This window comes from Eptesicus fuscus, chromosome 6 (genome assembly GCF_027574615.1).
Source record: "Eptesicus fuscus isolate TK198812 chromosome 6, DD_ASM_mEF_20220401, whole genome shotgun sequence".
NCBI lineage: Eukaryota > Metazoa > Chordata > Mammalia > Chiroptera > Vespertilionidae > Eptesicus > Eptesicus fuscus.
In genome coordinates this window covers 69,046,412-69,070,756 of record NC_072478.1, presented here as the reverse complement: position 1 = coordinate 69,070,756, position 24,345 = coordinate 69,046,412, and the positions used below count along the sequence as shown (strand labels likewise).

Genomic DNA, 24,345 nt, shown 5'->3' with positions numbered 1-24,345 from the left:
CCACCTGACCCGTGTTCCTTTACAGAAAAACCTCTCCGACCTCTTCAAAGACCTCAGGTTCTGGAAGACGGCTGGTTTCCCCGCCTCTCCCTTTGCGCTTCACTCGGGGAATTTCGGCGCGGGGGGCGGAGCCTCGCTGACTTCTGCCCCGGAAGTTTTTCCCACAGTAAAGCGCGCACGTTGAGCCGGCTTCACTGCTTCAACTTCCAGGCTGCCTGTGGATCATGTCTTCCAAGAAGAACCGAAAACGGTCCAACCGGAGCTCCGACAGGGGTTCGCCCTCGCCCTCCACGGCTCGCTCTCCCGCGGGGGCCTCGGCTGCTTGTCCCGAAGCCGGCTTCGCGGCGGCGACTGGGACTCTGGCGGTGATCAACTTCCTAGAAAAGGGTGAGAGTGGTTGGGAGGGCGGCCCGAGGCGGAGGGGGCGCCACCTGAGGGGTCGGAGACCCGGCGGTGGGCCTGGAGGCGCGGCGCTAGGAAGGGTGGGCGAGGCCGGGGTGTGAGGGGCTCGGGGCCACGCGCGCCTCGGGCAAGGCACCGGTGCCCTCTCCGTGACCGACTCCACGGTCCCTTTTGTTGCCTTGAATTGCCAAGTTGCACTTGGGACAACTTTGCCTCATGTAAGATGGACGACATATTTAGCGGCCACATTGCGCCTACCCCCTGCCTAGAGGACGAAACACGGAGCCCAGTTCACAGTCAAGATACGGGGACACCCTGAGTGGCTGCTTCTTGCGCGGCCGCACAGGCTGTGATTTCAGGGGCAGCTCTTCATTGCGTGTCCCCGTCAGGTCTGCTCCTCGCGGACGCCCTGGGGCGCGGGTGCGGGGTTCATTGTGCCCATTCTGTAGATTCCTCAGCTACACGTTTGAGCCCAGACGTGCGACCTCCGAGCCAGCCCCCAGGTCTCAGCTCCCAGGAGCTGGGAGGACGGGTTTGCCTGAAAGGTCGTGGATCGGCAAAGCCCTGAAAAGTGGGGCCGAGTAAACCGTTGGCAGGACGCGAGGCTGTCTCCCGTGGACCCCAAGGGCAGCCCTAGAGCTAGGCTCTTGTCTTAGAGTCATTGTCTCCCGGGGGCGGAGGAACAGTGCGTCCTGTCCCCGGGCGGGTCCTCCCTGTTTGCTTCAGTGCGCTCGGCGCCGGCTTCAAACGCGCCTCCTTTACCCTCCCTTCCCGCCCTGTCCCCCTGCGCCCTCCCTATCCCCCCTCCCCTCCTCCCTATCTCCCCTCCCCCCTCCTAATCCCCCTCTCCCTCCTTATCCCCCCTCCCCCCTCCCCCCTCCTTATCCCCTATCCCCCCTCCTTATCCCCCCTCCCCCATCCCCTCCTCCCTATCTCCCCTCCCCCTTTCCCCCATCCCCTCCTCCCTATCTCCCCTCCCCCCTCCCTATCCCCCCTCCCCCTCCTAATCCCCCTCCCCCTCCTTATCCCCCTCCCCCCTCCTTATCCCCCCTCCCCCATCCCCTCCTCCCTATCTCCCTTCCCCCTCTCCCCCATCCCCTCCTCCCTATCTCCCCTCCCCCTCCTAATCCCCCTCCCCCCTCCCTATCCCCCCTCCCCCCTCCCTATCCCCCCTCCCCTCCTTCTTATCTCCCCTCCCCCCTCCTTATCCCCCTCCCCCCTCCCTATCTCCCCTCCCCCCTCCCTATCTCTCCTCCCCCCTCCCCCCTCTCCGTTCCTGCTAGACCTCCACTCCTGTCCCCCCCCTCCCCCCGCCCCCGGAGCTGCCCGGACCCCGCCGCATCGCCGCTGTCGCTGACTGCTCTTGACGTCCCCGCAGCTTCTGCCAGGGAGCCAGCATGTCCTCCAACTGGAAGCACTTGACTTCATTTGACGCCTCGTCAGACTTTTCTAGTTTCACCTCTACCTTTTGTCGGTACTTGGTTTTCTTTCCAGGCTCATCTTCTTCCAAATGGTGAAGTTCCGCGCCCTGTCCGGCCGTTCAGGTGGTTAGAGCATTGTCTTGCACACTAAAAGGTGTGGGTTCCACCTGCGGAGGCAATGATCCATGTTCCTCCCTCCTGCCCCCTTTCCTCTCTCTCAAATCAATAAATATATCCTAGGGCGAGGATTAAAAAAAGTTGAAGTTCCTCAATTCTTAGTCCTAAAGCTCTTCGGGTCTTTATAAACTTTTCTTTGGCAAGTTTATTCACTGCTCAGAGTTTACCCATCTATGCTCTCAGCATTTTCAGATTTATAGTTCTAGTTTATACTATTTCTCAGTCTTGATTTAGTTGTCCTCTAGACCAGCAATTTTCAACCTTTTTCATCTCATGGCACACATAAACTATTAAAATTCTTTGGCATACCAAAAATACGTTTTTTGCCAGTCTGACCAAAAAATCGGTATAATTTTGATTCATTCACACCGGACAGCTATTGTTGGGTTGGCTGTCATTTTTTTTTTTTTTAATTTGACAATCTAGGGCAGTGATGGGCAACCTTTTGAGCTCGGTGTGTCAAACTTCGCCAAAAAACTGAGCATAACTCGGGTAGTGTGTCACTTGGAGGAAAAAACATTATTTTGCAAATGTTTCATCCTCAGGAGCAGCAAATGTTTCATCCTTGGCATGTGACCGCCTCAGTGGCCGCATGTCATCAGAAATGGCTACGCGTGTCAGTGCTGACATGTGTGTCATAGGTTTGCCATCACTGATCTAGGGAAAAGAGGTCAATGCCCCTGATTAAGTAGGCATGCTTTAAAAATTCTTGTGGCAGGCTAGTTGAAAATTGCTGCTCTAGACCAATGCTTCTCCAACTCTATAGGAAAGGTTTTAAAATTCAAGAAATGCCACAGATCAGCACAGTTTTAAAAGTACAATAAGCTTGGCTGGCATGCTCAATGGTTGAGCATCCATCTGTGGTTGAGGCCAGGGTTCAATTCCTGGTCAGGGCACATGCCTGAGTTGCAGTGTGGGGTGTGCAGAAGGCAGCCAATCAATGATTCTCTCTCATCATTGATGTTTCTATCTCTCTCTCCCTCTCCCTTCCTCTCTGAAATCAATAAAAATATATTAAAAAATAAAAATAAAAGCTTCTAAACATTCTCATTTTCTGTGCTTATCAGGAATCAGAAGCAAATAGTTTGCCAACTACAATTTAAATAGCACTGGGCTATATCTCTTCTTTTGGATTTTTCAAAGTTACTTCAAGACTGATCTCAAGAACTCCTATTCAGAAACCTAGGAGTCATGTATGACACCTCTCGTCTCCAATATTCAGTCCACCACCAAGTCCTGCTTATCACCTCAATATTTCCCACATTGCTGTTTTTCACTCTGTTCCATTGCTTCCACCATAATCCAGACACTATGCTCTCTCATCTGGACTGCTTACTACTCCAGCCTTTCCATTTACTTCCTGCTCTGCAGCTGGAATGGTCTTTTAAATGGAGATCCTGTCATGAACCCTCATTTCACCCCTCACTGTCCTGCCATTGCTGTTGGGTAAAGACCAGCAGCTTGATATCACCTGAGGCCTGAATGGTCTTGACCTTCCTTACATGGCTTGTCTCCCACCACTCTCTCTGCCTGTCCTCTTCCCTCTGATGCACAGTACTCCCTTCTGCCCACAATCTCTGGACATGTTGTTCTCTGCTCAGAATTATCTTTTTCCTCTTCATTTAGTTAATTTCTACGCTTCCTTCAGATCTGAATTGAAGCAATATTTTCTTGGAGAGGCTTTCTCTTATTTTTCCAGATGAGATCAGATCCCACATTAAAGGCTTTCTAGCACTCTGCGTCGTTTTTTTAATGCATTAATCTTTGTTTATAATTATGCAGTTATTCAGTGATTTTTTTTAAATCCTCACCTGAGAATATACTTTTTAAAATTTATTTTTAGAGAGATAGGAAAGGAGAAAGAAACATTAATGTTAGCGAGAGCAACATCGCCCAGTTGCCTCTCATATGTGCCCCAACGGGGGTTGGAACCTGCAAGCTAGTTAATGTGGCCTGAACTGGAATCAAACCCGCAACATTTCAGTGTACTGTACAATGCTCCAACCAACTGAGCCACCTGGCTAGGGCTCAATGACGGTTTATACTTGGTTATCCTGTTAGATTATCAGCTACATAAAGCCAAAGACTGTGTCTGCTTCTGTATCCCCAGTGTCTAGTGTAGTGTCTATCGCGTAGTAAAGATTTGCTGAATGACCAAGTGGAACCTGGATGGTTTTGTGAAATTACTTTTACTATCTCATTAGTTAATCTGGCACATAAGTGCTCAATAAGCATGAAGTTAGTTACCGGGGATAGTGGATGTCAAGATCTATCTATCTATCATCTATCTATCTATCTATCTATCTATCTATCTATCTATCTATCTATCTATCTATCATCTATCTATCTACCTTTTTAAATGTATTTTTATTGATTTCAGAGAGGAAGGGAGAGGGAGAGAGAGATAGAAACATCAATGATGAAAGAGAATCATTGATCGGCTGCCTCCTGTACGCCCCCCACTGGGGATTGAGCCCGCGACCTGGGCATGTGCCCTTGACTGGAATCAAACGGAGGACCCTCAATTGAGCCAAACCAGTCAGGTCAAGATTTTTTAAATTTAAATTTAAATTTTTAAAAATATATATTTTATTGATTTTTTACAGAGAGGAAAGGAGAGGGACAGAGAGCTAGAAACATCAATGAGAGAGAAACATTGATCAGCTGCCTTCTGCACACCCCACACTGGGGTTGTGCCCGCAACCAAGGTACATGCCCTTGACTGGAATCGAACCCGGGACCATTCAGTCTGCAGGCCGACACTCTATCCACTGAGCCAAACCCGTCAGGGCAAGATTTTTTTTAAATAATGAAAACTAATACCTACTCCATAAAAGAACATTTTTGTTTTTATTTTTTAGTTAGCACTTATACTATCTGGATCCTCAAAAGATTTGGTTTTAAGTTTATTTGTTAAAGTAAGAAGGGATGCAACAGTGGTTTCTCCATGGTACAGTAAGTGTATTCATGTGGTTATGTTGATAAAGGATTTTTATTTCCTCCAAAAGAAAGCATGCCTTAACTTCAGTGACAAAATAGTGCAAAAATCATTTTCTTTTGCTTCTTGGTAGATGACAAAGTTCCTAAAAAGTTCCAGAATTCCCTTGTTCAACTTGGACTTGGCACTATGAAGTCTGCAAATATAAGTATCGGCCGACCAGTGCTGCTTACCAGTTTACATGGAAAACAAGAGGTAAGAGTCCTTGTCATTTACTTAGTTTGGAAAGATTTGAGGGTGTGTTTTTTTTAATTGTAATTTTCAGAACAAGCAGGGAAAAATGAAAAACTATATTTTAAAGACCCTCACACCAATGTAAACTTTCCCCTTCTTTGATGTCTATGATTATAGTGGGAATATAGCCCTAAATGTCATAATGGAGAGAGACCTTTCCTTGGGAGGTAGTGAGACATCCACTTATTGTCCTTATTCTTCCCAGTCTGTTACTTTTCTCTACAGAAATACTGTTTTGGGGTATGAAGTCATCTCTTTTTTATACAAACATTTGATTACTCTCCCTAGTTTCAGCTTGTTTTTCCTTGTTGCCGTTTTCAGCAGCTTGGCTTTCTTCTCTGCTGCCAGCCCCTGCCTCTATCTTTGCCATATCTTCTCTGCTTCATTACTCAGTGTTCTCTCATCCCCTGGGGCCCTCTGGAAAGGTTTTGAAATCTCTTATCTGCTGTTGTCACACCTCCCATTCTTTTCATAGTTCTGGGCATATCTGTCTATCTATCTACCTATCTTTTTTAATGTTATTTTATTGTTTAAAGTATTACAAATAGTACATATGTCTCTTTTTTCCCCCCACTGACCTTCCCCTGGCCTCCCCTACCCCCTGGGCACATGCCCTCCCCCTGTCCCCCCAATGTTTTGCATTCATTGGTTATGCTTATATGCATGCATACAAGTCCTTGGGTTGATCTCTTACCTCCCTCCCCCCCACCCTCTGGGCTTATATTTTTAAAAAGTTGACTGTGTCTTGTGGATGAGAAGACACTAAATGTGTGAACCCAGCCCTCTATCTGGAGCTTAACATTTGTCTGATGAGGTCCATGTTCCCAGGAACTCTGGTGCTGGGCCCCTCACTACTTCTTGGATGTAGTTGATGCTCTAGGCTGGGTTCGGGATTTTATCTCATTTTCTTCTCACCTTGGTCTCTTTTCCTAACTCCACCTCTCAGATCTTTCACCGTTTTCACTGTGGGGTCATTCCTAATCTTTGCAAAGAATGTAATATTTATAAAACTTTTTTGTAACTTGTGTCAGATTGTAACCCTTTTGGGGGTTGGCAGATCCATGTACTTGGCTATGCTTAATTTTCTGCTTTATAAATTACTGATATTCTGTGAATGTTTATTATCTCTCCTGGGCAGGTCTATACGGCCTGGCCTGTATCAGGATTTCCTGGAGGCAAGGTTGGCCTGAGTGAAATAGCACAGAAGAATGTGGGTGTCAGAGTTGGTGACGCCATCCATGTCCAGCCTCTTTTGGGTGCTGTGCTGCAGGCTAACGAAATGGACGTGGCACTCAGGTTTGGCTCTTTTCTTTGGTGACTGAATCAGTGTTGCCTATGCCTAGTAGAAATATAATGAAAGTCACAAGTGTGAACCACATATGTAATTTTGCCTTTTCTAGTAACCACATTTAAAAAGTAAAGAAACATGTGAAATTTATTATAATTATATATTTTATTTAACCAATATGTGTAAAATCTTACTTATAACTATAAAAAACTATTAATAAGATATTTTCCATTCTGTTTTTTAAACTAAGTCTTCAATATCCAGTGTGTATGTTATAGTTATAGCACATCTCAGTTTGGACTGGCCCATGTGAGTGGCTAGTTGCCTCCTGTATTACAGAGTGCTAGCTAGATGAGTGCTATGTAACTTAGGGACTAGGGACTCTCTAGTTCCTATGATTAGAGTGTGCCCTGACACTGTAGATGAGAGAATTATTGCTGATGGATATTTAACTATTTTTTCATCTTGGTCTGCAGTGTACTACTCAGGGCTTCTTGTCTTTTTACAGCTATAAAGAAGGAAGTAGGCTACTGTGAGTAGGCAAGAAATGTTTTAATTAAGACTGTTCAAGCAAAGTACCTGAATATATATATATATATATTTTAATATATTTTTATTGATTTCAGAGAGGAAGGGAGATGGAGAGAGAGATAGAAGCATCAATGATGAGAGAGAATCAATGGTCAGTTGTCTTCTGCACACCACATTGGGTGATTGAGCTCGCGTGTGCCCTGACTGTGGGGATCAAACCATGACCTCCTGGTTCACAGGTTGATGCTCAACCACTGAGCTATACTGGCTGGGCTGATTGTATATTTTAACTCATTGATTATTCAACCTAGTGAGAGAGTTATTTCTATCAGATTTTTAAATATCTCCTCAAAGACTAGTTGTTTGAAGCAGCATATCAATATAATTAAAGCATATCTCCCATCCTCTTGGGTATTTTTATATCTAATAGCATTTTGATTCAGTTTACATGTAAAAATATTACCACAATTTATTTTTAAAAAGCATCTTTTGAAATTTTAATATCACCCTAGTAACAGTTGGGAACTGTTGTTTATACTAATGTAAGAATCACAGAACATTTTCCAATATAGCTTGATTTTAAAATATTTTCCTCTCTTTTGATACTTTTATAGATGCCAAGCTTGAGCTTTGGCATATTTTTTCCTTTAAAAACAGGAAAATGTTTTCAAAGCACTTAACAAACATTTAACAAATGATGAAAAGCAGAAAGGAAAAGAAATACAACACGTGTTGAGCACCAGTTGTGTACTAGCACACACATGTGCAGACACACCTATTTCCTTTTTCTTTTCATTTAATCCTCTAAACATCCTGCAAGGTATCTTTACCTACCCCTTTCACAGATGAGGAGATGGGCTCAGTGACAAGGCAGGAACTTGCCCGTTCTTGTGTGGGTTGGTTAGTGCTACTGCTCAGATTGCGCAGGATTCTTCTCCAGACTGACTTCAAACAGGGCTGCAGGCACAGCACTCATTTGACTGGAGTTTTGATGATCACTCTTGAGGGCATAGCACTCGTAGGTGATAATGATTTCCTGCTATGGAGGGAATGTATAGGTTTTCCATGGAAGCTAGGTTTTAAACTTTTTATTAAAAAAATATTTTGTTTTAAATGTGGCAGCAAGAAGAGCATAGACAAGAAAATTTTCAGTAAGAAAAATCATTAATTTTAATCTGCTGCTTAAATCCTTCAATTGTGCTATATCTAAAACATTTCATTAGTAAGTTTAGAGCTCCTTCTAGTGGAAATGATTTTATTTGCACCTATTCATTCTTAAAAGCAAAATTGGTTGTTTTTGCTGTTCTTATACATATTATATAAATATCTCTTATTCAGACTTTAATAGAGACGTTTTAATTATAACTAGGTTCAGAGTTCTATTAACTAGTAAATTTAAGCATTTATGGATACATATAATTTCCTCTTCAGTTTATATACATACTAGAAGCCCGGTGCACGAAATTCGTGCACGGCGGGGGGTTGTCCCTCAGCCCAGCCTATACCCTCTCCAATCTGGGACATCCCTCTCACAATCCAGGACTGCTGGCTCCCAACTGCTTGCCTGCCTGCCTTCCTGATTGCCCCTAACCGCTTCTGCCTGCCAGCCTGATCACCCCCTAACCACTCCGCTGCCAGCCTGGTTGATGCTTAACTGCTCCCCTGCCAGCCTGTGTGCCCCCAACTTCCCTCCTCTGCCAGCCTGGTCACCCCTAACTGCCCTCTCCTGCAGGGTTGATCACCTCCAACTGCCCTCCCTTGCAAACCTGGTCCCTCTCAACTGCCCTCCCTTGCAGGCCTGGTCCCTCACAATTGCCCTCCCTTGCAGGCCGGGTGCCTCCCAACTGCCCTCTCCTGCTGGCCATCTTGTAGTTGCCATCTTGTGTCCACATGGGGGCAGGATCTTTGACCACATGGGGGCAGCTATATTGTGTGTTGCAGTGATGATCAATCTGTATATTACTCTTTTATTAGATAGGACTAGAGGCCCGGTGCATGACATTCGTGTGGGGGTTGGGGGTTGGGGGTTGTCCCTCAGCCCAGCCTGCACCCTCTCCAATCTGGGACCCCTCCAGGGATGTCCGACTGCCCGTTTAGGCTCGATCCAGGTAGGATCAGGCCTAAACGGGCAGTCGGACATCCCTCTCACAATCCAGGACTGCCGGCTCCCAACTGCTCGCCTGCCTGCCTTCCTGATTGCCCCTAACCACTCCCCTGCCAGCCTGATTGATGCCTAACTGCCCTCCCCTGCCAGCCTGTTTGCCCCTAACTGACCTCCCCTGCAGGTGTAGTCACCCCTAACTGCCCTCCCCTGCAGGCTTGATTGCCCCCAACTGCCCTCCCTTGCAGGTCTGGTTCCTCCCAACTGCCCTCCCTTGCAGACCTGGTCCTGCCCAACTGCCCTCCCCTGCTGGCCATCTTGTGGCGGCCATCTAGTGTCCATATGGGGGCAGTCATCTTTGACCACATGGGGGCAGCCATCTTGTGTGTTGGAGTGATGGTCAATTTGCATATTATTCTTTTATTAGATAGGATAGAGGCCTGGTGCATGGGTGGGGGCCGGCTGGTTTGCCCTGAAGGATGTCCTGGATCAGGGTGGGGGTTCCCTTGGGGTGTGGGGGAGCCTGGGTGAAGGGCCTGTGGTGGTTTGCAGGCCGGCCACACACCCCCGGCGACCCAAGCGGAGGCCCTGGTATCTGGGATTTATTTATCTTCTATAATTGAAACTTTGTAGCCTTGAGTGGAGCCAAGCCTGCTTGCTCCGTGGCCACAGCCATTTTTGTTGGGATTTATTTATGTTCTATAATTGGAACTTCGTAGCCTTGAGCGGAGGCCAAGGCAGGCCAGGGCTGTGGAAGCTTGGCTTCCTCCATCGCCGGGGCAACTCAAGCCTCCTGCTCTCTCCAGCTCTGTGGCTGCCGCCATTTTTGTTGAGATTTATTTATCTTCTATAATTGAAACTTTGTAGCCTTGAGCGGGGTCCTGGGCCGGCCAGGGCAGGCGGAAAGCTTGGCTTCCTCCATTGCTGGGGAAACCCAAGCCTCCTGCTCTCTCCGTGGCTGCAGCCATCTTGGTTGGGTTAATTTGCATACTTGCTCTTGATTGGCTGGTGGGCGTGGCTTGTGGGTGTAGCAGAGTTACGGTCAATTTGCATATTACTCTTTTATTAGATATAATTTGATTCATTAAATTTTCTCCTTGTATTTCTCTTTCTCACATGAACACACAGTCAATTCTCATTATTTGTGGTATTGTGTCCTACAAAGTTGTCCCCAAACTGAATTAGCAAATATTGAACCATTGCTCCTTGGAGTATATATATGTATGTATTTAACATACATAGATATAAATATGCAAATATGTATATTTTAGATAGATTATAATGTTAAATCCTTAAAACAGCTCATTCTGTTATATCCTATTTTCTTCATTTTACAAAAGAGAAGAGTTAGTTCAGAAGTGAGGCCATGTCACTAACAGCTGCCAGAGTGAGGTCCCAGAGCTGGAACTTTCACTCTACATTACACTGTCCCCCATCATCTCCAGTTGCCATCCTCTGGTCATCTGTGATGAGAGTTGAAAGAAGAAGGTGTTGTGTGATTCAGATTTTTTGCCTACCTTACGCACATCCATGAATGACTGGGAATGCTCTGCCAGTACTGGTTTTGGGGTTACAAATAAATTGTAGCAATTAGGTGAATTTGCACATATGGAAACTGCATATAATGAAGATCAACTGTATTGGTTTTGTTACTGAGAAAGTCAAGGACATGGCTTAGCTCTCGCATGGATAGGCCTGCTAAAACAGCTTTCACTGAGCTCGAACATCCCCTTCCACTGATGTCTGGCAGAGCTCACAACCGAAGGCCACGTGGGCTGCTTACAAATGGAGAAGAAGGAAAAATGCACATGTTCTCCAAGGACATGGTTCTGTACAAGTGCCATGATTTTTAGGGTTGCCTGCTTCCTGTACTCAGTGTCCTTCCTGGCAGACATAGTTACCAGTCAAAAAAGGGTTCCCATTTTTCTTCGGCATGCCCTTTCTCTAGAATAAACTTCCATTGTACCACTCTCCTTTTTCTTATTTCTACCTCTTTAGATAAAGTACAATATAGGGTTTATTTTTCCTGGAAGATATTTTATAAATTATACAAAGGGAATAAAGTAAGCTATTAATAAAAGCCCTTCACCAAGTTAGGCAAGTTTGGTAAGGGATTAATTAATTAAAGTTAGCATTTTTCTAATGTTTCTGACTGACGAAGAATAAACATTTTTCATTGTGGTTCATTGTACATACACATCTATCCTATATATACATAGAGTGCACATATGCACACATGTACTTGTATACAACAAGTATATAGATATTTGTGTGTAATAATGTCTTACAAAGCAATATTTACCCTTTTTATGTTTGATATATTCTGACATTTAAGTTTCTGGTGTACTTAATGTTTATTTCTATTTTCTTCACCCCAAACCTTTACAGTGACAAAAATGTGGATATTAATGAAGAACAATTGGCTGGTTGTCTTCTGAGAAAACTAGGTGAGACATATTTTAAATATTTTTTTAAATTTTAAGAAGCAAGGCAGCAGCATATACTGTAATGTGTCTTTGAGGTGTTGTCTACTTGATTGTTTTCTTCAAAGTGGCATAGAGACTTTTCTCCTCAATGAATTAATGTCTTATTAAGATAGGGGTGTAGGATTCTTTTCCCCAATTAATTGATTGGCAGTTCAGCAACAGAGAGAATATTCAGCGTGTCGGGACAAAGTCAGTGGGAGAACTGAGACTTTGAATCCTTGAGCTCTTGCTCTCTCCAGTGAGAAATGTTATATTGGTGTGTTGGTTTAAGTGTGCCATTTTGGGTTAGTTTATTATCAAATATAGACTGCCTGGCTATTTGTTAATGTAGTTGATAGAATCTTCCCCACTTCAGAGAATCATCTTGTTTTTCTTTGATCTCCAGATAGTGCTCCCTTGTTAGGGGAATATTAGTATTTAATATTAAATACTAATAAAAATAAAAAGGGCTTTTATTTTTCATGGCAGTTTTTTTATTAATACTGCCTTCTTTGATTTAGTCTTTTTAGTCATGTAGATTTGTTAATAGATAAAACAAATGCTATTTAAACATTAAATGGGTGAAAACTTGTGCTAACATAAATATATTTTCAATAAATTGTTTTCTAGATGGCAAGATTGTTTTACCAGGCAACTTTCTATACATTACATTCTATGGACGACCATGCAAGTTGCAAGTGTTGCGAGTGAAAGGGGCAGATGGCATGATACTGAGAAGGCTTCAGAGTGATCCTGATACCAGTGCTCAGGGAATGGACTCTAAACGGTCCAGCATAGAAGCCAGTACCCTGGATATGTCCTTACAACTAAGCCAGTTGGATCTGGAAGAGCCTCGGGTCCCACCGTCAAGCAGTACTCCCTGCAAACCAGTAGATGACAGAAAGATAAATAAAACTGGCGACAGTTTGTCAAATGTCACACAGAGTCCTGGTGGCAGCAGTGGGCTTGGGCTAGAGGAAGTCACAGGTCTTGAATGTAGCTTTTCGTCTGCCAGAGGAGGAAACGAATACCTTATCAATGAAGAGAGATTCCTAAAGCCAGCCAATCTGGGAGCAAAGTGCAACACTGATACATTCTACTTCATTTCCTCAACAACGAGAGTCAATTTTACAAAAATTGGTATAAATTCAAAAGAGCAAGACAACCAATTCAAAGTAACTTACGACATGATAGGAGGCTTAAATGGTCAGCTAAAAGCAATTAGAGAAATAATTGAACTTCCTCTCAAGCAGCTTGAACTATTCAAGAGTTATGGTATGATTTCTTCAGTGTATTGTACCCAAAACTATTCAATTCAAACTCAAAAGCAGTTAGCTCATTCCACTTATCTAATAATTGCTCACCCTCTTTTCCTATTTTTCTTTCCTGAGCGGTAGGTATGGTAGGAGGTGGTGAGTTGCTTTGGGAGATGCCAGTTAAGTGTGATGTTCTTAGGTTGTAATGAGTTAGTTGTAGCCTTGCCTCTTTTAACTGCATACTTTCACAGTTGTTTATATTGTATCTAGAATAAGTTTCTTGTCAGGTTAGATCAGCTGTAATGAGTAAATAAATAAGCCAAACATTCAGATATGCTGGATAAAACTACTCAGGAAATGTAGCTGTGTGCAGATATCTGCATTGACTTGGTTCCTAGGAAACTCAAGGCTTCCTCTGTGTGGTTATTGCCCAATTCTCTGCATGTATTTGGTGCAAACCATCTCTTTCTCTGCTTTTTCCTCTTTTATGAACCTTTATATGTATATAAAATGAACCCTTGGATTGACATTTTCTTAGAAATGCATATATGCTGAAAATTGGGATTGGTGGCTTGCTTTATGAGCTTTTTGTTGTCTGGACTTTGTTTTGATAATGTGGAATGGGGCATGACAACAGTGTCCAGCCAGTTTTTCACCAAAGTGCCTGGACAGGTTGGATCTATAGAGAGAGAAACAGTCATTCCTGGAGATCAGTGTTTGGGCTAGTTATACGTCTTTCTGGGAAGAATAAGGAAATCTGACTCTTACTTTAGTTTGTGATGCAAGGTAAATTTATACTTTTAACTCATGTTTTAAGTCATATGACAACACTTACAAGAAACCTAGTAATGCTGAATCTAGTATTCTCTTCTTTTTCTTCTAGGAATTCCTCCCCCTAGAGGAGTGTTATTGTATGGTCCTCCAGGTACTGGAAAGACAATGATTGCCAGGGCTATTGCTAATGAAGTTGGAGCCTATGTCTCTGTAATAAATGGTCCTGAAATTATAAGCAAGTAGGTGCATAATTTAACAGAATAAACAATATTATTAAATACTAGAGGCCCGGTGCATGACATTCGTGCACTTGGGGGCGGGGTATGGGGGGTCTCTCAACCCGGCCTGCGCCCTTTCGCAGGGGATCGGGTCTAAGCCGTCAGTTGGACATCCTTAGTGCTGCCTTGGAGGCGGGAGAGGTTTCTGCCACTGCCGCTGTGCTCTGTTCTCGCCAGCTGTCAGCCCGGCTTGTGGCTGAGCGGTGCTCCCCCTGTGGGAGTGCACTGACCACCAGGGGACAGCTCCTCCGTTGAGTGTCTGCCCTCTGGTGGTCAGTGCGCCTCATAGCGACTGGTCATTCTGCCTTTTGGTTGATTTGCATAATACCCTTTTATTATATAGGAGGATACTTCTTAAATTCTTTTTTTAGGGCTCAATAGTAAAGATTTAATTTAGTTGCATGTAGATTATTGTATTAGCTGAGCTCTTTAATATCTACAAATCAGACATAATTGCATTTTTATGTATCTTGCAAAGCCACAATAAAGTATTAGAAATTAAAAACTTACATTATGATGATAAACTCTGCCTATGCTGTTGTTGTTATTGGTAATAATAAATGAAACAATTTCAGAGATAAGATTTATTACTGAGCTCCAATTATAATGTTTTGAAGAATGGGGTAAATGTCTAGAAATGAAACAGGTCCAGAATCCTCGTCAGAAAGGTTGACATTATATCAGGTAAACCCAGGACAGTAAGGCGACCTTATTCATTGAATAATTCTGGTTTTTAAATAACTAACATTTAGTCTTATGTTTATCGTATTACTGTAGCATTAGTTTACAAAAACTAAAATAGGTAATAATTATAGTTAAGTAAAAACAACAGACCTCAATATAACGCACTTATTTTTTTAAAGAAATACTACACTTACTTTGGATTATTCCTTCATTTAATCTTTGTTTTAGTAGGTAAGTGGGAGTATCTTTTCAATTAAAATAAAATTCTGGACCAAAATTAGCTGAAATGAAAAACCAAAATATATGAATCATCTGTGACTCTAAAAACTATTTGTCTTTAGTGTTGACTGCACACTTTGCAATAATTATTTCTTTTCCTTTACAGATATAGGTTCTATGCCAGGTAGAAAATAAACATTGCCTTTGCAAACAGCAAAAGAAAACTAAACCCTCACAATTCACCTTAAAATATTAAAAATACTATGTGAATTTAACAACACTGGGTACTTTTATTATATAGAACTTAATAATTAACAAAAATGACTTCCATTCTCATAGCACTTTTATAAGATGATTTAATTAAAAAAATATGTTCAGAAGCTTTCTGTTGAAAAAGAATGAGATAATGGCTATAATTCTGAAAGGACCAAATTAACTATACTAATCTGGTTGCAACTGCTATCTTTTTTTTTACATTTTTTATTGAGGTATTATATGTGTACATATCTTACCATTACCCCCCCCCCACCCCACACCCATACATGCCCTCACCCCCCAGAGTTTTGCGTCCATTGTTTATGCTTATATGCATGCATACAAGTCCTTCGTTTGATTTCATAACTCCCCCACCTCTCCCTAACTTTCCCCCTGTAATTTGAAAGTCTGTTTGATGCTTTGCAACTGCTATCTTGTTTTCTCATTAACATATTCTAAAACAAGGAACATGGCGTGCATTTATAGAGTCTATCACTTGATGATTTCAGGACCCTTGATTATAGCTCCATGTAGAGTAACCGGCACTATTAATCCAATTTAGATGTTTTTCTCTTCGTATAACTGTGTCCCTCACTATCAATAGCTTCATAGAGGCCTTTTTTATTCTCTTATGTTACATGTAGATAATCAATATAAGCCACACAAAGTGAAAGGGCTGTCAATCCGAAAGCCATTACAGATTTTTTGTGTCTTGTTTTTGTTATATTTTTATTGATTATAGAGAGGAAGGGAGAAGGATAAAGAGAAATATCAATGATGAGAATCAATCGTTACTTGGCTGTCTCCTACATACTCCACACTGGGGGTTGAGCCCACAACCAGGGCATGTGCCCTGATGGGGGAATTGAACCTTGACCTCCTGGTTCATAGGTTGATGCTCAACCTCTGAGCCATACTGGCTGTGCAGGTTTTTTAGGTTTATTGAAGAGCTCTGGATTCACAGCTCGAAATAAGGTTGTTGTGTGGACCCCTCTGAGCCCTGCATTTCCAAAGTCTTTCTCTTTGGGTGGTTCCTTTTTAAAGGTTGGAGGCTCAGGTGCTGAGACATCTTGGCTAATGATGATTTTGTTACCTGCTGCAAGGTCATCTCCTCTCAGTGCCCGAGATGCTCTGCTTAATGTGGTTTTTAAAAAATGGTTGCTTAAATTAAAAAAAAAAATGGTTGCTTATATTCTGTCTGGATGTTTCACATGTTGAAATGTTTTATTTATTTATTTTTGAATTCTCACTTCATCAGTTATTAGCTTTATGAGTCTTTTTATTGTTTGAAGTATTACAAATAGTAGTACATATGTCTCCTTTTTTCCCCCCTTGACCTCCCCCCAGCCTCCCCTACCCCCCAGCATATGCCTTCACTTGTCCCCCCTCCCCCCCAATGTCTTGTATCCATTGGTTATGTTTATATGCATGCATACAAGTCCTTCGGTTGATCTCTTACAGCCCCCCCCCGCCCAACCTCCCCTGCCTTCCCGCTGTAGTTTGACAGTCTGTTCAATGGTTCTTTACCTCTATATCTATTTTTTCCCCCCATTTCTTTTCTTTAAAAAATCTTGCAACTGCAGACTAGAAATAAACATACAATAACAAAAAATGTTTGAGTCCCAATTTCAATGTCCAACAGTTCTGAGACCCAGTTTCAATGTCAAATAGTTCCTTATGTGTACATGTCAGCAATGATATCTGGATGATGGACAGATGGTGGCAATGCAGGTTGTTGAAATGTTTTATATTTCTTTTTTAATTTATATACAAATTAAGTTTGGAAAATAATTTTGGAGAGTTAATTTTAAGTATTCTGGAAATATTTGGAAAGTTTGAGAGTTGTTCCTTAAATGTATTTTATTTGTTACAGATTCTATGGGGAAACTGAAGCAAGGTTACGTCAGATATTTGCTGAAGCCACTCTGCGGTATTCTATATTTTTCATGTTTGAATTTAGTAGTTAAGGCTGTGTTAATCAAAGTAGAGATGCCAACACTTTATACTAAGCATGAAAGAATAGTACCAAACTAGTAGTGGTAGCACTAGAAATAGGTTGTAAATCTAATGACATTTTATCTCATCTATTTCTATCTAATAACTTCCAGTTATTAAAGAAGTCATGGGGATGTGATGTATAGGATGGTGACTATAGTTAATATAACCATTTCATGTTTGAAAATTGTAAAGTGAGTAGCTCTTAAAAGATCTCATCACAAGAAAAAAAGTGCTGTAGCTATACATGGCAACAGATGCCATGATGACTAGACTTATGATCATTGCACAAAATAACAAATATTAAATTATGTTGTATACCTGGAACTAATATAATGTTATATGTTAATTATATCTCAATTTAAAAAAAATACATAAGAGAAAAGAATTAAGACATTGTTATTTCATATAATATGACTTCTTGATAGAAATTTATGATTTTCTTTGGGTACTTAGGTATAGTCAGTATATATAGTTCCCTTAGTAGATTGTATAATAATAGCTCTTTATGTTCAAAACTTTGTTTTGTTATACTTTGATTCAAAGGGACAAGTGTTTTGCTCTTTAACAATAATTCTTACTGAATACTGTTCCTCAAATTAGTCTACCATGTTATGTTACAAGGAGCATTAGGGCATGGTCTATAACTTGGTCTAATATAATATTATTTATAATATGGCTATGCTCTATCAATTTTTTTTGGCATTTAACTTACCATAATAATTGATCTCTTATTGAAAGAACTTGCATTTTTAAAGTATTTTTTGCCTAGTTATAGTAGATGAAATAAGTAGTCTGTGGTCCTAATACTAAAGGTTTGAGAACCAGGGCATACCTTATTGTTTAGTATATTCTTGTTGCCATTGTTATGTTCCTGGCAGTTGAGATTTCCTCTTATGAGAGAATTCACATCTTTTTATAGGAACATTGACTATCATGAAAGTTATTTATTTATTTATGTTAATCCTCACCTGAGGATATTTTTCCATTGATTTTTTTTAGAGAGAGTGGAAGGCAGGGGGAGAGACAGAGAGAGAAACAAGACAGTGTTATTTGATATCATGTGAGAGAGATACATACATTGATTGCCTCTCGAGCCTGCAAGCCAGGTACCTGCCCTTGACAGGAATCGAACCCAGGACCCTTCATTCTGCAGGCTGACACTATCCACTAAGCAAAACCAGCCAGGGTGAAAGTAATTTTTTTTAATAGGTAAAGTAACAGACAGCATTTCTAATTTTGCTCCCTTGGACATTAATCCTGTTCCCAGGGACAACAACTCTAGCCTCTACTTCTGAATTGAGGCATAACAATGCAGTAGGCATTAGTGGGCAAGTTCTGCCTAGGTGTAGACTCATCTCATGAGCAGTAGACTGTTCTCAGTGCTCTTTTAATTGAGGGCAGATCCATTAGAATGTAATTTTGGTGAGTTAATAATTTGGGCTAGAATTCATCTAAGGTTTTTCAGTTTAACATCCTGTTGCCTTTGTCTTTAATATTAACTAAATCCTAAATGTGACATGTCACATGTCAGATTTAAAAATTAAATGTATATTAGCTAATTCATTTTATTTGTTTGTTTTTAGGCATCCATCAATTATTTTTATTGATGAGCTGGATGCACTTTGCCCAAAAAGAGAAGGGGCTCAGAATGAAGTGGAAAAAAGAGTTGTAGCTTCACTGCTAACACTGATGGATGGTATTGGTTCAGTAAGTATAGCACCAGTATTGATTCTGGGTAGAAAGGGGTCGATTTTTAATCATTTGTGTATATATAGTAGCCAAAACTATCAAATTCTTGAATTGTGGGGTATTCTAGGGTAAGGGAAAAATATTAGCTATAAACACTAGAAGAAAGGACCATAATATAATTTTCTTTGGCAGATTTCTTAGTAACTGCTGGGATAGTATAACCTGGCATTTTTTCTAGCATGTAAAATAATATAAACAAAGGATTTCTTCTGTAATAAATGTTATTAACTTAAAAACCTGAAACAAAAATCATAAGAAAGATTTAGTGGTTAACCCTTTGCACTCGCTTGTTTTTTTCTCAAGCTGCTACCAATGCTAACCGTGTGAAGTCACACTCGACATCCGAGTGCAAAAGGTTAAATTTTAGGAGAATTTATAAAGAAATTTCTTGAGTAAGTGTTATATACCCATGTATAAATTGATTCTTTGGGGGCAAGTGAAAGTGAAGTGAGAGTTATGTATTGTGCAACATTTAAAAGGAATTTACCTTGTTATCACTCTGACGGCATATACATAATCCTGACAGTCATTTACCAGAAGAATACACTTATGCAGAACTTATTTTTTAGAACCTAAAGAAATTCTTAAAAGTATGTCATTCCAGGTCCTCCTTTTGCATTTTAAAAATTGGACTATTAGAACTTTTTGGTTTTTACTTCCTATAGGTAGAAATTGAACATGCAAAAATAACGTGAAGGTTTAGTATTAAGTCTATTATTTGCTAATAACGTGTTATAATTTTAAGAGTGACACAAGAGAAGGGTTGCTATCTGGGGGAGGCTAGATGACCACCTGGTCTTAGTCTTGGGGGAGCACCTAAATGTGATCATCTTGTCTCACTCAGGTTTGGTTCTCAGTTTATAAAGCTGGAGAATACAATGTTAGTATTTCGGAGATGGGTTGTGAGGACTGACAACCTACAATAACAACACTCATAAGACTGATGTATAAACTGGGGTACTAGTTTGTTTATAATAAGAAATATAATTATTAAACTGACCAAGTACCAGCTTTATGGATGACTCTATTTTCACCCAAAAGGTGTGTGTGTGTGTATATATATATATATATATATATATATATATGGAGAGCTGTATTATAATTAGAATTCTTGGTGAGTAAGAAGTCAGATGAAAGACTGTGTTGGAGTATCTTAATTACTGAGTCACAGCTGCCTTTTCTTCTGCCGCGGGACAGGCCTGCTGTGGATTGGTGTTCTTGCCTTTGGGTAGGAATGGAAGCATGTGACATAGATGTTTAAGGGCCTGTATTTTTGTCTTCTAAATTCACAATTTGTGGATTCATTATAAACTATTTTCTGTTGGCACATCCAGTGTAATTGATTAGGTTTGAGTTTTCTTTGAATCATATTTCAGTTAAATTTGTTTCTGTGAGGTTACACTTGGGTCTCCTGAATAGAATGTTGGATACTTTCTATAGGTGGATGATCATGATCATAGATCTTTTTTTTTTTTAATCCTCACTCGATATGCTTTTATTGATTTTAGAGAGAAAGAGAGGGAGAGAGAGAGAGAGAGAGAGAGAGAGAGAGAGAGAGAGAGAGAGAGAGAGAAACATCAATGTGAGAGAACCATCTATGGGTTACCTCCTACATATCACCCGACTGGGGATCGAACCTGCAACCTAGGTACGTGCCCTGACTGGGAATAGAACACACAACCTTTTGGTGAATGGGACAACGTTCCAACCAACTTAGCCACCTGGCTAGGGCCATGATCATAGTTCTTTATAATTTCACTAGAGGCCCGATGCACAAAGATTCGTGCAAGAATGGGCCTTCCCCTGGCTGCTGGCACTGCCTTCGCTCTGGCCTGGAGCCACCTTTCTGCCTTCTTACCTGCCCAGAGTCGCCTTTGGAGCCGCCTTTCTGCCTTCCCACGCTGCCCAGAGGCCCGGAGCTGCTGGGGCGATACGGAATGCCTGCATCGTCACCACAGTGACGACACAAGCGACCTGCCCCGCCCCTAGCTGCTTGGCAACTGCATATGGAAATTAACCCACCATTTTTTGTTGGGTTAATTTGCATACTCACTCCCGATTGGCTGGTGGGCATCACGAAGGTACGGTCAATTTGCATGTTTCTCTTTTATTAGTGTAGATTCTCAGAGCGTTAAAGTACATACATTTTCAAGGTGGCTGGTACTCTGGTGTTGGTTATATTGCTGTCTATGTTTTTAGTAATTTAAAAAAGAGTCCATTTGTGAAGACTATCTCTTTGACAACTATAAAAGATCTCTACTATTTGAATAATCTGTAGGCCATAATCTTTGCTTACAAGTAGGGGAAAAGGGCAATTAAAATATTTAAATTAAAATAACTATATGATAGGGTGTTTTATATGTTATTATTCATAGGAACAGTGTGGGTAAGATGCTAGATGTGGGAGAGACATACTTGTGATAGATGAATGGTAAGTATTGGAAAACTAGGTGAGGGATCATTTAGGCTAAGCTTTGGAAAATGTAGGATGAATAATAAAAGTGTAAGGGATCGTATTTAGCAGCCTGGACAGTTGGATCCAACCATCTTTGCCTATATAATGTGTGAGTGTGTATTTTACTTGTAGAAGAATAATTAGTTTGTTCTTATTTTATTTTATTAGGAAGGAAGTGAAGGACAGGTATTAGTTATTGGGGCCACAAATCGTCCTCATGCTTTGGATGCTGCACTCCGCCGACCTGGACGATTTGATAAAGAGATTGAAATTGGAGTTCCTAATGCTCAGGACCGGCTAGATATCCTTCGGAAACTGCTTCGAAAGGTACCGCATGTACTCACTGAAACCGAGCTGCTACAGTTGGCAAACAGTGCTCATGGATACGTTGGAGCAGACTTGAAAGCCTTGTGTAATGAATCAGGTGAGATTGATTTGCTATATGGTTAGTTTGTGTTGTTGGATTTAATAACTCTGGTTTATTTGTATACTGATCATTTATATCTCATTTCTTAATGAAAATAGGTTTTTTCCTAATCACAAAACATATATTTATTGAAAAATATCTAGATAATTCAGGAAACTATCTGTATAAAAGGCTAATATGCAAAGTATCCCCTCAGGAGTTTGACCAGGAAAAAGGGAGTTTGATCGCTTGCTATGAAGTGTGCTGACAACCAGTGGGTGGCACGGAACATGGCAGGCGACCAGCAGTGGTGGCAGGGTACTAAGGGAGTGAGGGAAGGAGGAGGCAAGGAGGCAGGAAGGCAGGGAACCTGATTGGCCCTGATCGCTGGCCGTGCATGGATTAGAGACCCAACCCATGCATGGATTTCATGCACTGGGCCTCTAGTAAAAAGTAAAGAAAAATCACCCTTAATTGTACCTCCTAAAAATAACCACTATTATAGTATACTAGAGGCCCGGTGCACAAAATTCGTGCACGGGGGGGGGGGGGGTGTGTGTGTGTCCCTCAGCCCAGCCTGCACCCTCTCCAATCTGGGACTCCTCAAGGGATGTCCGACTGCCCGTTTAGGCCTAATCCTCAGGACTGCTAACTCCCAACCGCTTGCCTGCCTACTGGCCTGATTGCCACTAACTGCTTCTGACTTCCAGCCTGATCATCCCCTAACCACTCCCCTGCCAGCCTGATCATCCCCTAACCGCTCCCCTGCCAGCCTGATTGACGTCAAACTGCTCCCCTGCCAGCCCGATTGCCCCTAACTGCCATTCCCTGCTGGCCTGGTCACCCCTAACTGCCCTCCCATGCCAGCCTGGTCGCCCCTAATTGCCCTCCCCTGCAGGCCTGGTCGCCCCCAACTTTCCCCTGCAGGCCTGGTTGCCCCTAACTGCCCTCCCCTGCCAGCCTATTCCCCGCCCCCCCCCCTCAAATGCTCTCCCCTACAGGCCTGGTCCCCCCCAACTGCCCTCCCCTGCAAGCCTGGTCCCCCCCAACTACCCTTCCCTGCATGCCTGGTTCCCCCCAACTGCCCTCCCCTGCCGGCCTGATTGCCCCCAACTGTCCTCCCTTGCAGGCCTGGTTCCTCCCAACTGCCCTCCCTGCTGGCCTTATTGCCCACAACTGCCCTCTCCTGCCGGCCATCTTATGGTGGCCATCTTGTGTCCACATGGGGATGGCCATCTTTGACTGCATGGGGGCAGCCATCTTGTGTGTTGGAGTGATGGTCACTTTGCATATTACTCTTCTATTAGATAGGATATGCTTTCAAACTTTTCTTAAGTGTGTACACACACACACACACACACACACACACACAGACACATGTGTAACCGGATGCATTAATGGTAGTGTTAATGATGACAGTATTTATTAACATTATGCTATGGAAATTAGGGTACCTGCAAAAATCAAAATACAAAGGATCAGCTTTGTATTTGTTGAATTGCTTTAAAAGTACTTAGTGAAACTAGAGAATTCTATGCCTCAGAGTATGTGGTAGTGATATTTAAAGTAATATTTAAGTCTGAAAAATTAAGGGCCATTCCAGGCAGTCCTCGGGTTATACGTCGTTTCATGGTTACATCACCATCTCCCATTTATTTATAAAAAAAAAGTTCCATCATTCTGACGTATGTACATACGTGCTTTATGTTTTTTATTACTTATTTACCACAAGTAAAGGTCAGGAATTGTTATTGTTCTTTTAAAATTTTTTTACTGTTTCACTTCATTACTGCTGTGTATGTGCTCCATGTGAGTGATGTAGATGCTTATGTAGGTGGGTTCCTACTTATGGTGAAAATCGCGTTACGTTGCGCAGTAGAAACGGATCTCCGTAGTAACCCAAGGACCTACTGTATTATTCAGTTGGCTCTTTGACTTTAAGAACTTCACTGTGGCATAACTATAGTTACTTTGGAAACCCTTAACACCTTTTCATATTTGGGCAATTTTTCAGAGTAATTTCAACCAATAAAAGGTATTCCAATTGGGGCAGTTTTTTATAAGCTATTGAAATATTTGATCTGGCAAATAAGAATTTATTGAAATACTAGCTTTCCCATTGCAGGAAAAATTCCTGCAATAGGATTTCCTGCTGCACTCTACCCCGCCTCCGTTCCTCCCTTGTTCACCCGCCTCACCTTCTCCTCCGGCCCGCCCGCGTTTCCCTTCGCCCCCGGCCCCGCCTCTGCTCCACCTTGATCACCCGCCTCGCCTTCTCCTCCAGCCCGCCCGCGTTTCCCTTCGCCCCCGGCCCCGCCTCCACCCCACCCTTCTCCTCCCCCCGGCCCCGCCTCCGCCCAGCCCTTCTCCTCCCCCCGGCCCCGCCTCCGCCCCGCCCTTCTCCTACCCCCGGCCCCGCCTCCGCCCCGCCCTTCTCCTCCCCCCGGCCCCGCCTCCGCCCCGCCCTTCTCCTCCCCCGGCCCTGCCTCCGTCCCGCCCTTCTCCTCCCCCCTGGCCCCGCCTCCGCCCCGCCCTTCCCCCAAGCTTTACTCCCTTCTGCAGCTGTTGGCTTCTTTGGACGGGTCTTGATATGCAAATTAGCCGCCATCTTTGTTGGGGCAATTTGCATACTCATCCTGATTGGTTGGTGGGCG

The 24,345-nt window shown here is 42.5% G+C and overlaps 1 protein-coding gene, 1 long non-coding RNA gene and 1 pseudogene across 2 annotated transcripts in view; 1 reads left to right on the top strand and 2 right to left on the bottom strand.

Moving 5' to 3' along the window:
• Positions 1-170: 170 nt before the first annotated feature.
• SPRY1 (sprouty RTK signaling antagonist 1) overlaps positions 171-24,345 on the top strand; it is a 292,900-nt gene continuing 268,725 nt past the window's right edge. The window contains exons 1-9 of the mRNA XM_008143312.3: positions 171-387; positions 5,072-5,193; positions 6,371-6,528; positions 11,541-11,599; positions 12,248-12,892; positions 13,757-13,886; positions 16,957-17,013; positions 18,665-18,788; positions 21,454-21,709. Of these exons, the coding sequence (XP_008141534.1) occupies positions 225-387; positions 5,072-5,193; positions 6,371-6,528; positions 11,541-11,599; positions 12,248-12,892; positions 13,757-13,886; positions 16,957-17,013; positions 18,665-18,788; positions 21,454-21,709 (1,714 nt within the window). The 5' untranslated portion in view covers positions 171-224. The remainder of the gene's footprint in view (positions 388-5,071; positions 5,194-6,370; positions 6,529-11,540; positions 11,600-12,247; positions 12,893-13,756; positions 13,887-16,956; positions 17,014-18,664; positions 18,789-21,453; positions 21,710-24,345) is intronic.
• Positions 6,489-14,837, bottom strand: LOC114232678 (uncharacterized). Its single transcript, XR_003618777.2, has 3 exons — positions 14,804-14,837; positions 7,886-8,090; positions 6,489-6,571 (listed from the first exon to the last, which is right to left on the bottom strand). It is a non-coding gene; the product is annotated as an uncharacterized LOC114232678 (long non-coding RNA).
• LOC129149531 (small integral membrane protein 8-like) lies at positions 15,632-16,338 on the bottom strand (annotated as a pseudogene).